Source organism: Melospiza georgiana, chromosome 9 (genome assembly GCF_028018845.1).
Source record: "Melospiza georgiana isolate bMelGeo1 chromosome 9, bMelGeo1.pri, whole genome shotgun sequence".
Lineage (NCBI taxonomy): Eukaryota > Metazoa > Chordata > Aves > Passeriformes > Passerellidae > Melospiza > Melospiza georgiana.
This window is the reverse complement of record NC_080438.1, coordinates 5,229,713-5,242,809: the sequence shown is the minus strand read 5'-3', so window position 1 is coordinate 5,242,809 and position 13,097 is coordinate 5,229,713. Positions and strand designations below refer to the sequence as shown.

General features: G+C 51.2%; 1 protein-coding gene across 1 annotated transcript in view; it reads left to right on the top strand.

Annotated features, from left to right (window-relative positions):
- Positions 1-13,097, top strand: part of PAPPA2 (pappalysin 2) — an 86,962-nt gene that overhangs the window by 63,829 nt on the left and 10,036 nt on the right. Inside the window, exons 17-20 of the mRNA XM_058030712.1 lie at positions 2,561-2,729; positions 3,788-3,920; positions 4,981-5,090; positions 7,603-7,674. Of these exons, the coding sequence (XP_057886695.1) occupies positions 2,561-2,729; positions 3,788-3,920; positions 4,981-5,090; positions 7,603-7,674 (484 nt within the window). The remainder of the gene's footprint in view (positions 1-2,560; positions 2,730-3,787; positions 3,921-4,980; positions 5,091-7,602; positions 7,675-13,097) is intronic.

Genomic DNA, 13,097 nt, shown 5'->3' with positions numbered 1-13,097 from the left:
CACCTCAGATACAGCCCTTGCTGTCCTCAAACACCTCCCTTGCCTCCTCTGTCCATTAGGCTTGCCTGGTTGGAGGGCTGACTCTGATTTTCCCGGCTTCCTTGTTAATCCTCAAGAAGTGCCACTGACCCAGATCAGAAGAAGTTGCAGGGTGAGAGGGGATCCAGAAATTTCCAGCTCCTGTGAAGTTGTGTGCATTTATGTATATAATTTTTTTTAAAGCCTCTCCTTTCCCTTCAGTTCATGCTTCCACATGAACTGCTTATTTCACATATGTGGGAGTGGTCCACACCCCACCCTCTACCCTGGGGTCAGCCTGGGCTAACTGTGTTTGAAGTCCCTGGGTTGAGCATCCACAGCAAGGTGGTCTGGGGGGGTGTGCAGGTTTGGGGGGAGCTGTGAGAGGCCATACATGGCCTGGCTGTGACACCACATCAAAATGAGGAACCCTGTGAGGATGATGGGGCTGCAAACCACAGCCTGCACCTGAGCAAACTGCAGCTGCCACAGAGTGTCCTCCCTGGGCCTGACCCATCTCCCCAGGCCTCCCTGGGCACAGGGCCCCTGCCGTGACCTGGAGAGCAACAGGGAGGTGCAGTGGCCAGTGAAAAGTCATGTGGACCATGGTCCTGGTCTTTAAAGGAGTTTGCTCAGTGCCTGAGGGATTGCTGTTGCAGTGACTTCACACCAGCAGTTTGTTTCTATCTCCATAACCCCCAGTTTGTTCCTGTCTCCATAACCCCCAGTGCTTTGCCCCTTCCAAATCCTGCAGCTGGATCACCCTGTGAGCCAGTAGGTTCAAAAAAGGGAAAATGCTGCTTGTGGAGCTGGACATCCAACAGGGATTAGTACCTCTTGGCATGTGCCTTTGCTTACCTTTAAACTGGGGCAGGGCAGAGCATTCAGTCAGACTTGGGAGAAGGCAAAGTCTGATGGGGACATCTTTGCAAGGCAGTGACTGTCATCCTCATGGAAAGGGAAGGCAAACAAGGAAGTTAAATGAGGAATGGAATGAAACCACAGATGCCTACAATGGAATTCAGTCCCTGAACCTCATCAGCTTTCCAAAATACTTCATAGCTGCAGTTCCCTTAGTTAATTCAAGGCTGCTGCTGTAGGAGTGATATTGCAGCAGTCCTCACTGCTCGGGTGCTCACACCACAGCCATCCTCACTTCCCAGGTGGGCTGCAGGGAAGATTTGTGCAGAGCTCTGTGCCAGTGGACTTGCTGCATCCCATTCCCTACCCTGCCTGCCTCTGTGTTACCTGCTGGAGCCTGCATTCACCTCGGTAGGAACCCACCATCCCTTTATACAGTCACAAAAACCAGATCCCTGATTTTTGAAGGGAGAAGGGGACTCTCCAAGAGCTGCCAATATTTTAAAATATGAGAATGCTGCAAAAGCCTCTAAAATGTCTCATCCAGGAGCTTCCACCAGAAATCTGACAGGGAGCACCCCTGGTCTGGCAGCAGGATGCAGATGGGGTCCCCTTGCTTCTCCAGGCTGTGTGACCCTGTACCATGTGTGGAGGCACAGCTGGGTGGCCCCACTCAATGTCATGACCCTGCTCCAGGTGTTAAGGGGCACATGGGTGGCCCCACACTCTGTCGTCTGCTGCCTCTCAGAACAAGGGGCAATTTAGTGCCTTCCCCCAGGGGTTCCTCTAACCCCTGGCGGCCCCCTCCACATACCTGTGGCAGGCCATAAACTCCCTAACATGGCCTGGAGCCCTGCCTGCTGGCACCCATGCAGGGAGAGGGCAGGGGCAGGCACTGGAGTGGGCTGTCTAGTAAAGGAGGACAGGACTGGGGGAAAAGCCTCCTTAAGGATGGAGCAATCAGCTTTGGCTCAGGTAAAGCCCATCAGGGCAGTGACATGTCCTCTCCTGAGACAGCAGTCCTGATGCCTCAGCAGTTTTGATGCCTCTGTGTAAAAGATGTGGTGTCTCTATCACTGCCAAGGGACAGTGAAAAGTGGGTGGGCTCTGTTCCTGGACTTTTTCTTTCTTTTCTTGGCAAGTAGCTTGTGTCTGGGCTGTTTTAGCAGCATAGAGTGGTACTGGTCTGCTGCAGCCCCTTGGCCAGAGCAGGATTGACAGATCTGGCTGGAGTACAAAGAGGAGCCTCAGGAACTGCTGGGCACAGGCCAGAGGATTTACTGGTGGAGGCAAACTCCATCCAGCAAAGTATGCAGCTACTGGCTGGGGGACAAAGCAGAGCAGGACCTGCAGGGGCTGTGGGAGGAAGGTTTAGGGGCATCACAAGAGGTGGGGAGCAGTGGGGTGGCAAGTGCAAGGGAAATACAGCCAGTGCTCCTAGATCAGTGCAGTCCCACCAGGGAGGAGAAGAAAAGGTCCTGGTTAAGCATGGGGTGTCCCTTTGGGAGATATGCCCATGGTGAGGGATTATATAGTATGGGAAAGTCCTACACAAACTGGGCATGATGGTTCTCTGGGAGAGATGTCTTCAGTCTGCTCCTGACATCTGTGGGATGCCTGGCGCAGCCAAGGTGCAGCGTTTGGGGTTCTGCAGGCCAGCCTGGTGTCTGTGTTTCCCCAGGAAGTTCCTGAAGGTGCAGTGCCTGGAGAGTGGGCGGTGGGAAGAGGGACACTGCGTGCCCGTGGTCTGCCAGCCCCCGCCCCCCGTCTTCGAGGGCATGTACAACTGCACGCAGGGCTTCGAGCTGGACAGCCAGTGTGTGCTCAGCTGTGAGCAGCAGGGACAGCAGGTGAGTCTGGGGGAGGCACACACTGACCACACCTTGTGTTTCAGAGCAGCTACAAACTGCAGGGCTCCCTGTGCCCTGCTGTGCCCAGGGGCTCTGCAGCCGTTTGACCCATCCCCAAGGCCAAATACCCTTCTATCACCAGGAGCAGTCCCTCTACAAGCACAAAGGCTGTTTCTTGCTGGGCCCCATACATGGCACAAGGTGCACCACTGTCTGGGGATGCTCACCTGTGTGACAGTGTTCACAGGGGTCTCAGGTTCAGGGAAGAGATGAGGATCTGACTCCACGTTTCAGAAGGCTTGATTTATTATTTTATGATATATATTACATTAAAATTATCATAAAAGAATAGAAGAAAGGATTTCATCTGAAGACTAGCTAAGAATAGAATAGCAAAGAATGATAAAGGCAGCTGTCTTGGACTCTCTGTCTGAGCCAGCTGGGCTGTGATTGGCCATTAATTACAAGCATCCAACATGGGCCAATCACAGATGCACCTGTTGCATTCCACAGCAGCAGATAATCAATGTTTACATTTTGTTCCTGAGGCCTCTCAGCTTCTCAGGAGGAGAAGAAAAGGATTTTTCATAAAAGATGTCTGCTCCTGCTCCCTGGAAAGCAGTGGTCCTAAGCAAGCTGGCTTATCTTGTGTGAAAATGGTCAGAAAGCATAAGTAGGGGGTTTCCAGTAAGTTTTGGGAGCTGCTGTGGAAGCATTCAGTTGGGATGATGGGCAAGCTTGCTGCAGCATTGTGCTCACCAAGGGGCTTCCCTGGGCATGGAGGCTGCTGCCTGCCTGCTCTTCCACCCAGGTATCTTTGCTTGGAAAAGGGCTTGTCAAAAGAAGGGTGGCTGATTCCCTCTGGTGGGATCCAGCAACAGCTGGGAAACAATTGCATTCCTGGTCAGTGCACATAGGCTGGGCCAGATGGCTGCAGCCCAGCTGCCTCGGGGAGCTTTTCTCTGGTGGGAGGGGTGTCCTTGCACACAGTGCTCCCCAGACATGGGCAGTGGGCAGGCAGGGTGGGTAACACCAGCTGCTCTCCCTCTGCTTTGCAGGTTCCCATCGTCTGCACTAAGGAGGGCTTGTGGACAGAGGAGTTCAAGCTGTGTGAGAGCTTGCAGGGCTCCTGCCCACCACCCCCAGAGCTGAACTTCGTGGAGTACAAGTGTGAGCAGGGGCATGGCATAGGTGAGGGCAGATGAAAACCAAACTTTGTGTTGACTCAGTCATACCAGAGAGCTGATAGACTATAGATAGACTCTTCCTATACCAATCCTCACTTAAAAGAAAAAAAATTCTGTTTTCTCTTTCATGATCTTTATAAATACAGAGCCAGGAAGGTTTTACCCTTGTGCTCACCCTGGTTGCACTCTTGGGCAAGACCCAAATCTGGAGCTGTCTCCAGCATTAAGCATCTCTCTTTTCAGAAGCAGCAGGGGTTTTCTTTAGGGCAGCTCTTTGCACATTTTCCTGATCTGTAGCCCTCCATCTTTCCTGAGGTCTCTCCACTTGCTGCCACTGCTGCTGTTTGCAGGGTTAATGTGACAGGTCCCAGACAAAAGCCATAAAAGCTGTGGTGACAACTGAGTGTAACAGGGCACTTTCACCAGAGGAGGGACCGCATCATCCATTTCTGTCTGCAGGACCTGGATGCTTTGTGCTTTCAGGAAAACCTGCAACACTCAGCCATGGTTGTTGCATCTGGTCTAGCATCCCACTGGGCAGGGCGCTTGTGCTCAGCCCATATTGCTCTGAAGGAAACACACCAGTAATCCCAGTCTGGTCAAACCAGGCTGAGGACAGTCTAATGTCAGGGACTACTGAGGTTTAGGATTAGGATCCCATTTGTTTTTCTAAGGTGGTTTCTGCATTTTTTTTTTTTATTCCTGGGTCACGGGAAGGCAGTGGGGATTCTCTGTGGTGGAAAAATTAGAGACAGTTCTTAACAGGTCAGCAAATGTCATGTAACATCTAGGCCAGACTTATTTCCATGCTGGGTCCCATGTCCTGCCATCAAGGTCGGAATTTTTCTCTTAGGTTGTCTTCAGTTTTCCTTTCATCTGTGAGAAGAGAATTGGGCACAACTCCTGTAGACTCCAGCATAATTCATGATTTGGGGAGGGAATTGCTCTCCCAAGCTGGGAGATAAAGCATCCTCTTTACATCTCTCTACCATCAGTGTGGCCTCCTACAGGACATTGTTGCCTGGCTCCAGGTAATGTCCTCAAGGCTCTCCCTCCTCCCACAGGTGCTGTGTGCATTCCTTCCTGTATCATTCCTCCCAGTGACCCCGTCATACTGCCCAAAAACGTCACTGCTGAGACGATGGATCACCGGCTGCAGCCCACCAGAGTCCAGGTAAAAGGGGGGGAGAATTCTTCTAGCAGGGGGATTGCTGGCAGCACAGAGAGGGAACCTCCCTCCCTCTCCATCTGGTGTTTTAACCCAAAATCTCTGCCTCAGGTGAAGAAGGGTAAGGCTTGTAAAGACAAGCAGTGGATGCTCTCGTATTCCAAAGTTCAGCACAGTTATCAGCTCCCAAGCCAGCTTTCCAGGAATTGCATGATACCACAATATATGAAGTTTTAATGCAAGAATCCCACTGATTTTTCAGGATGTGCTGTGTGCCTAGACCTGTTAAGCTACTGTTTATTGTCAGCCAGTGTGCTGGGAGAGCAAAAGCTGCCTCTGGCACAGTGTGAGCCTGGGTCCCCACTTACCTGGCAGCAGAGATGCAATCCTAGGCAGGCATTTCCCTGCCAAGGAAGAGGCAGGGCACTGTCAGCTGAAAGGTGTCTGCAGCTGCCAGGACCTGCTGGCCGGCTGGGTGCCTCTGCTGCTGGAACAGGGGAGCCTTTCCCTCCCCACTTCTTACTCATTTTGTAGGCAAAGCAGCTCAAATAGCTCGAATATTTTGGATCCTCGTGGCACGACTTTACCAAAAAGCAGCTCTGCCGGGGTAATATTTCTTAAAATAAAAACGAGATGTATAAGGAAGGAGGTGGAACAAAGAAAAGCAAACAATCCTCCCAGGAGCCAGTGCTGCCATCCAAATGCTTTCCCCTCCTCCTGGGAAGCCGCAGGAGGCCCAGCATCATGCCTGTGGATACTCCTGTGCACTGCCTTGAATCAGACCCGCGGCTGCTGGGGGGGCGAGGATGCCTGGGGCATGTGGGATGGTGAAGCACGAGCCTTGGAAGGAGTCCTTGCCTTTGAGGGATCGCATGGCTTGGCCCGTTGAGGCAGTGGTGTTCAGCTTCCCTTTCACCACCGCTGCAGGCTTTCGTGCAAGGGAGGCATTTTGCAGAGAGGAGACACTATTTTAAGAAGGAGCTCTGTCCTTTGCCAGGAGCTCTCTCCCTAGACCATCTTGTTTTCCTCTCTGTCCTGGCTTCTGTCTCCGCTCCCCACTTGGCTCCCCCAAGCCTCCAGCAGTTTGCTGTTCCCGGGAGCTGCCATGCTCCATCAGATGGAGAGGATGGGGCAAACAACACGGGGAACTGCACAGGCCACTCAGAGAAGGCACAGTCCTGTTCTGCTTTCAGCTCTGATTCATTGCATGCCACAGCTGAGCAGGTTTGTCTCTCTGCCCTTATTTCCCAGCCTGGAATACGGCTCTACTAATATGAGTATGCTAAAATGGCATCTGAGTTGCACAACAGCCACATACAAAGCAGCTCCATGAGGTTGGGATGCACGCATCCTCTTGGCTGAGCAGGATCTGGTGGGCTCTGGAATTCCCCAGTCTTTGCCCCATTAAGCTGGCTCTCTCTGGGGCTGACCGAGGAGGGCCAGGACCTCATCCTGCTCCAGCCTCGTCACAGTCTGGACCAAGGATGCTGCAGAAAAGAAGGACCTGGAGCTGGTTTGTGTGGGCAGAGCTGCCCCACTCCCCACCTGGGAATGCTGGAGCCAGTCTTCCTGCCCCTGAACATACCAAACAAGGCTGGGAGCAAACACACCTACCCCTCTGTGCAATTCCCGTGCTGTGAAGGGCATCCTAGGACACTTTCACAGGCCAGATGCTGTTTTATGGGGCCTCAGATTTCAAAGCCTGCCTGAGCTTTACAAGGAGGAAATTGCATGTGTGGTGGGGCTTTTCTTCCCCCTGTGTAATCATCAGTGTTCCCCACAAACCCCAGCTAAATGAGCAGCGTGGAGTGTTCCAGGGCTGGGAAACTGAGCCCTTCACATCTCGCTCTTGTGTCCATCTGGCTGCAGCAGCTGAGTTTGTAAATACCAGTGAGAACCTGAGAGTGACCGTCAGCCTGGTGCATCTACTTCAAGTCAGGTCTGGGGACATGAGTCCTCCCTCTCAGGATGCAGTTTTCAGAGCCTGAGCAGGGATCAGTGAGCCAGTTGTAGGCACTGAGTGATGACCAGCTGGTGAATTCAGCATCACACAGAGATATGAGGGTAGAATCCAGCCTCTTGTGGCTGCTTACCCCCAGCTGGTCAAGTCAGACATAATGGTGGCACTGCCAGCCAAACCCACTTCTCAGGTAGTCTCTGTCCTTTCCCTTTGTCCTCTTCCAGTTTTGTATCATTACAGAAACATAGAATTACTAAGGATGGAAAAAACTTCCAGGATCAGCAAGTCCAACCAATATACATCTTAATACACACACACAGATACACACACACACACGAGGTGTGTGTATATCTGGCCTCTGCCTTGAACAATGTGCCCTGGTCTGTCGGTTCCTGGGTGCAGCTACCCTGGGTTTGCTGGTCCTGGGGGTGTTGCTACTGTTCTGCCCCACAGTGAATAATGCAGTGCTGCAGGAGATTCTCTAGCTCCAGAACACACTGCTGGCTGTTTCCCTGCCTCATCCACCTCAGCTAACTGCTGCCTTCTCCTCCTCTCCAGAACATCGTGTGCACGGGCAGGCTGCGGTGGTACCCGGACCCCTCTGTCATTCACTGCATCCAGTCGTGTGAGGTAAGCCCTCCCTGTCCCCAGCTCAAGCTGCCTGCTCCTTGCAGGAGAGCTCCTGCCAGTGAAGACCTGCTCCAGCACAAACCAGACACCTTTGTTCTTATGTTTGCTCTGAGCTGGGCTTGCTGGATGAGCAGAGATAGCAGAGGAAGCATCCTTGGGTAGAGTCCACACAGCCAGGATGGTGCTTGCTCCCCAGAGCAAGAGCTGCAGTATAACCATTCCAACCAATAACCCATTTCCTTCCTTGCCTGCTTCTTTTTGGCCAGCCTGGGCAGAATATTCTAGCAAAAGGATTTCACTGGCAAGGGGTATCCCCCAAAAGCCTGAGCTGACTCCAAGCTGGAATGTTTCCCTAACCAGAACCGCAGTTCTAGAGTAACATGGGTCCAGAAAAGCCCTGTGTGACTCACCTGTCCAAATCAAACAATCAGGATTTCCAGCCTTGTGTATGCAAAACAAACTGCTTCTGAAGAATCTGCAGACAAAGAATTCCTTGCAGAAATTGGTTAGCCACTCATTTAGCTTTGAATAATGACCAGGCAGGAGAAAATCATAGGCAGCCTGGAGTCAGTTCACAAAGGAAATTAAAAATAGGCAGTTTTTGTCAAGCACTAGTTGTTATTATGATTGAGGATGAAAGGAAAAAGGGGGGAAATTTTGGAATGTTGTATGCTGAAAATTTGGGATTTTTACCAAAAAGGAAAATGTAAATGGAGTTTGCACACCAAAAATAGCTTTGGGGTTTGCTGATTGTATTTTTTTCTTGTGCTCATTTCAATGCAATGATTGCTTTTCCTCGCTGGTTCTGCTGAGCTCAGCTCTTTGTGGACTGCAGTGTGGGGGAAAGGGCAATGTTGCAGGGGGCACGTCCCCAGGAAGGAAACCTCATGGTCTACAGAAGGTGCAGCAATTATTTCCCAAATTTGATGCCTGTGTTTGCCTGTCTACTGCAAGACAGGCAGAAAGAGTAGGAGAATGAGGTGCTGTGTGCCTGAGAGGTGTTTGGTGATTGAGTACCAGAAGTTTGTGATCCTCTGACATTTTGGGAGCTCTGTGTCTTCTAAACCACATCTTTTAGCACAAATCTGGGGTAATGTGTTTGAAATGGGATGGCTTAAGTGGAAGAGCAGACCAGATGGTTGAGTGATTGTCTCTGTGGTGGTTCTGCTAGCAAGGGAGAATTTCTTGTGCTCTCTGGGACTAGGTCCTTTCAAAAAAAGAAGCCAATGGAGTGTGAGGTGTTTCTTCTTCCCTTCCAGTGCAGCTCAGGTAACATGAAGCTGTGACACAATTGTGAGGCCCCTCCCTTAGGCTCAGGTACACCAGACTGACCACTGTGGTTCCTGTGCTTCACCTTGGGTCTGTGTTCAGTGAGAGATCCCATAGGGAATGATGAAAAATGCCAGTTTATTTGTCTGTGTGTGTGAGAGACAGACACACTGAGTACCTGAAGTCCCAGTGTAAGTCACTGTGCTCTCATCAACCACTCAAACATGCTCACAGCCAACATGAGCTCCTTCTGTTCCTATCTGTTTGTCACCCTCCTTTACTCTTAGAAAGCAGCCCCAGGCAGGACTCTTGGCACACAGGAGGTTAACCAAAATCTTGCAGTGTCCCACCAGAAGATGGAGAGATTCCATGTTCTTCACCTTTGTAGACTTTTAAATGTTTTTTCTGCTTTCAATTACTGTTTCATCAGGAATGACGAAGCAGTCAGTACATGTTCTTCCATCCCAGGTCCACCAAAGCCCTCCATAAAGCTTCCTTGTTGCTGGAAATGTCTCTTTTGATGGGACACAGGACTATATCTGCTGTTTCTGCAGTTGCATCAGTCTGGCAGTTCAGATATCCTGATGTCAGCAAGTACACCCAGATCTTTCTCTTCCTCCTTTGTTTCCAACTGATGAGCACCAAGCTAACAGCAGATGTTTTGCTATCAGTGCAAGAGCTTGCCCTTCAATTTTATAGAAGAGAATGTCATCTTGTTTCTCTCTCTAGTCCTTCAGGTCATCTAACTATTTGTTAGATGTCCTGATCCTCCTCTGTGGAACAGTGCCTTCTTCCTTGTTAGCACTTGCATCAGGGCAGGCCTATTCTTAAGGTCACAGTCACTCACTGTAGCACTAATGAAGATTCATCCTCAGATAGTGTCATTCACCCTTATGCTCTCCTTTTTGATACAGCTCCCAGCCTCCTCCTCATCCCTGTCGTCCTTCTCACTTCTCATACATGTCTTGATTGGTTCTTTTCCATGTGTTTCCTCCTAGGGTGCTGCAAGCTGTTAAGGTTGGACCAATAATCCATATTTTCCCAGATAACTTTTTTGCCCCACATGAGTTTCATAATAGTCATTGTCTTGCTGTAAAGAGTAGCTCTTACTGAAAGTGCCTCAAAGTATTGCTCTGGGAGCTACTGCAGGGAGATGTCACCAATCTCCCCATTTGACCACAGAACACTTTGAAGGTTGTTTCTACCTCATCTGTGCTGACTTTCATCCTCATTGCTCTCTGCCCTCCTCCTTGTAAAGGAAAACTCTGCAGTTCTCAGAGGCTGTTTCACTTCCCCAGTCCCTTGTGGATATGGAGGCATCCCACAGCAGGAGCAGGACAGAGAAAGAATATAACCTGTACTCTGTCCTCACTGCGTGGCAGCCCCTCTCACACACAAGGTTCAGCTTCACTTGCCACGGGTCATATTAGTCCCAGGTTTCCTCTCATTTCATAGGAGCCCCTCAGTGGAGACTCCTCCTTTAAGAGCCCAGACTCTGCCATCCTTGGGCAGTGAAATGCTGTTCCAGTGGGCTGTCCATGTCACCTCAGGTCTGAGTCACCCCTTGGAGATTCCATTGTCTCTCCATTGACTGCCAAGTGTGTGTTGGATCAGGAAGTTTTCTCTTCTGGATGCCACGGTGAGGGGAGCAACCCTACATAAGAGAAATCCAGGCCACCTGGCAGCTCCTCCTGTCTCTCTCTGGTGGAGTCACTTCAGGCCGGGGCATGGGAGCAGTAGCCAAGGCCCAACCTTCCCAGCTCCATCTGGAGCTCTGCCTCATATTGGAAAGTCCAGGTCACCATGCAATGGCATTAGAGGGACTCTCACTCCCTCCCTCCCTAAAGAGGGACGGCATCTTTATCCTCTGCTGGCGGTGGATCAGCCTGCCTGCTCATCCCTGCGCTTCTCTCCCACCTCCCTTCTCTTTCCGTTAATCTGGTCATCCATCTGCCTCCCTCTCTCTTGCTGTGCCTTGCCAAGTTCCCCAGTGCTGGAGCAGTGAGGCACGTACGTCAGGGAGGGAGGGAGGGAGGGATGCAAACCCTTCCAGGAGCCCGTCAGGAATTCGAGTTAGCGCCGAGCGCACTTTGCCTTTCGAGGGCCAGCGGAACATCTCGTCCCCTGCCATCAGTAGAAAAACAGATGGCGGCACCAAGGGAGGGGGCTTGGGGCTGTCAGGAGAGGTGAGTGGAGGAGGAGAGAAACCCCTCCTTCCCACCATGGGTTGGGAGGAGGTGGTTTTGGTCCTGGTGGTATGTTTGACTGCTGTGAGGGAGGTGTTTGCAGCGTCTGGATCACGTTCTCCTAAGCCATCCCAAGGTGATCACCCCTGATGCATCATCCTCCTGTGCTCAAAAGCAAGTGAGACTGTTGACTTCAGAGGAAGAGACAGCATGTACAGAGATCCAGGTTGCTCCCTTGAACTGTTCCTGCCATGGTCCAAAGCAGTCTGTGCATGAGCACAGCTGCTATAGAGCACCTCCCAGTCTGTGCCATGTCCTACACCTGCACCCCTCTGTCCCCACCACAGTACTTCACACTGTAGATGTGGTTTAGGTGCAACAGTTCACTTGTTTCATCATCATTGTGTTTACCCAATGTTATTCGCAGGGCAGGGTAACCACCACTGTCCTGCTCAAATGCACTCAGGGAGAGCCGGGCTGCTCTTGCAGTGACCAGAGTGAACTTGGGCAGCCAACACATTGTGCAACATGCTGGCCTCCTTCTCACCTCCAGCTTCGTGTCATTATGTGCAGGTAGCAAAGGGTTAATTGGAATGGACTTGGACTTGAGGTCTCTGCCTCATGCTCTGGATGAAGACGGGCAGAGAGCAGCACTCTGTTGTGAGCATGAGCTGCTGGGAATTTCTCAGGTCTGCCCTGCATGAGGACAAGGTCTCACTGCCCTCTCGTGTTGCTGGTCATGTTATCACAATCGTAAAACATGAATCTGTTCTGTTTTGTGGTTTTCCTGAGGTATTACAATGGAAATGATGAAATAGGGACTGAAGTGTGTTTGTGGTTGCAAGTTGTGCCTGAGTCTCTTGATCCAACAGGTAGTGAAGCACCCTGAAGGATCCTCAGCTATTCCCACCAGCATGCGCAAAACCCTCACTCGGCACATCTGTGGCTTGTGTCCAGCATTTCTCAGTCAGAATTAACTCTTTGGAAGGCATATGCAATAGGGATGGTGGGGAGTGTCCCCTAAAATCTGCTGTTCTCTCATGTGATGGGAGTCAGGGTGACACTTGTACCCTGGGACAGCACTGCAGCTGGGCTCCAGCTGCCTCTGCTCCTCAGTCTCAGTGGGGCTGGAGACCTGTGGTTCTCACTCATCCCAGACTTGTGGGTCTCTGATTTTGTACCATGGCAGAGCTCAACACAGGAAACTGTAAGAAATGTGATGCTGGCAGAATGCTCTGCTCCAGGAAAGATTGTCTTCTGTACTTCTGAGGCTGAAGGCAATGAGGACCACAGGCACCCCAGCTGCACCAAGGAGACTCTCTAGAGCAACTACAGCAGCATGGCCAGAATTTAGTCACCCTCTCATGATTCACACATCTTTCTTCTCTCTTGGGCCAGGCAGTGTGCTCTACCTTCCACCCTGTTTAATGTAGCTTTTACAGTGAGAGTGCATGAGGAGCAAGGGCTGCATGTAGTGGTCACTTCTGCATCAGACCTGACCTCTGAGTGGTGAAGGCAAAGCCCTTCATGCTGGGGAGGAGGAAGGAAAGGTGGGGAGTTCTTTACATACCTGCTGGGTACATTTTCATCCTGCTTTTGGCACAGGTGGTGTGGGCTGATCAGCATGGGATATAGCCAGGGGATGATCCCAAAGAAATCTATCCCTCTTCCAAAAATCTCAGCTGAGGTGTGTTTTTCCTAAACAGTGAGAAGATCTCTGTCCCCTGCACACACATAGAGTGTGATTGTAGTAGCATCATTTTATTAAGAGACAAAGCAGAGGGAAAATGATCACATGGCAGCAAGGGCAAGGGACAGATGCTGAGGGTCAGGCTCACAGGACCCAAAAGATGGGGGGTCTTTTGGCATGGGTAGGGTTCCAGCACCCAGACACACCACCAGTAGTGGTGGAGCCCAGAGGTGTGAGCAGCCTCAGCTTCCCCAGCCACATTGTGCCAGCAGCCCTGC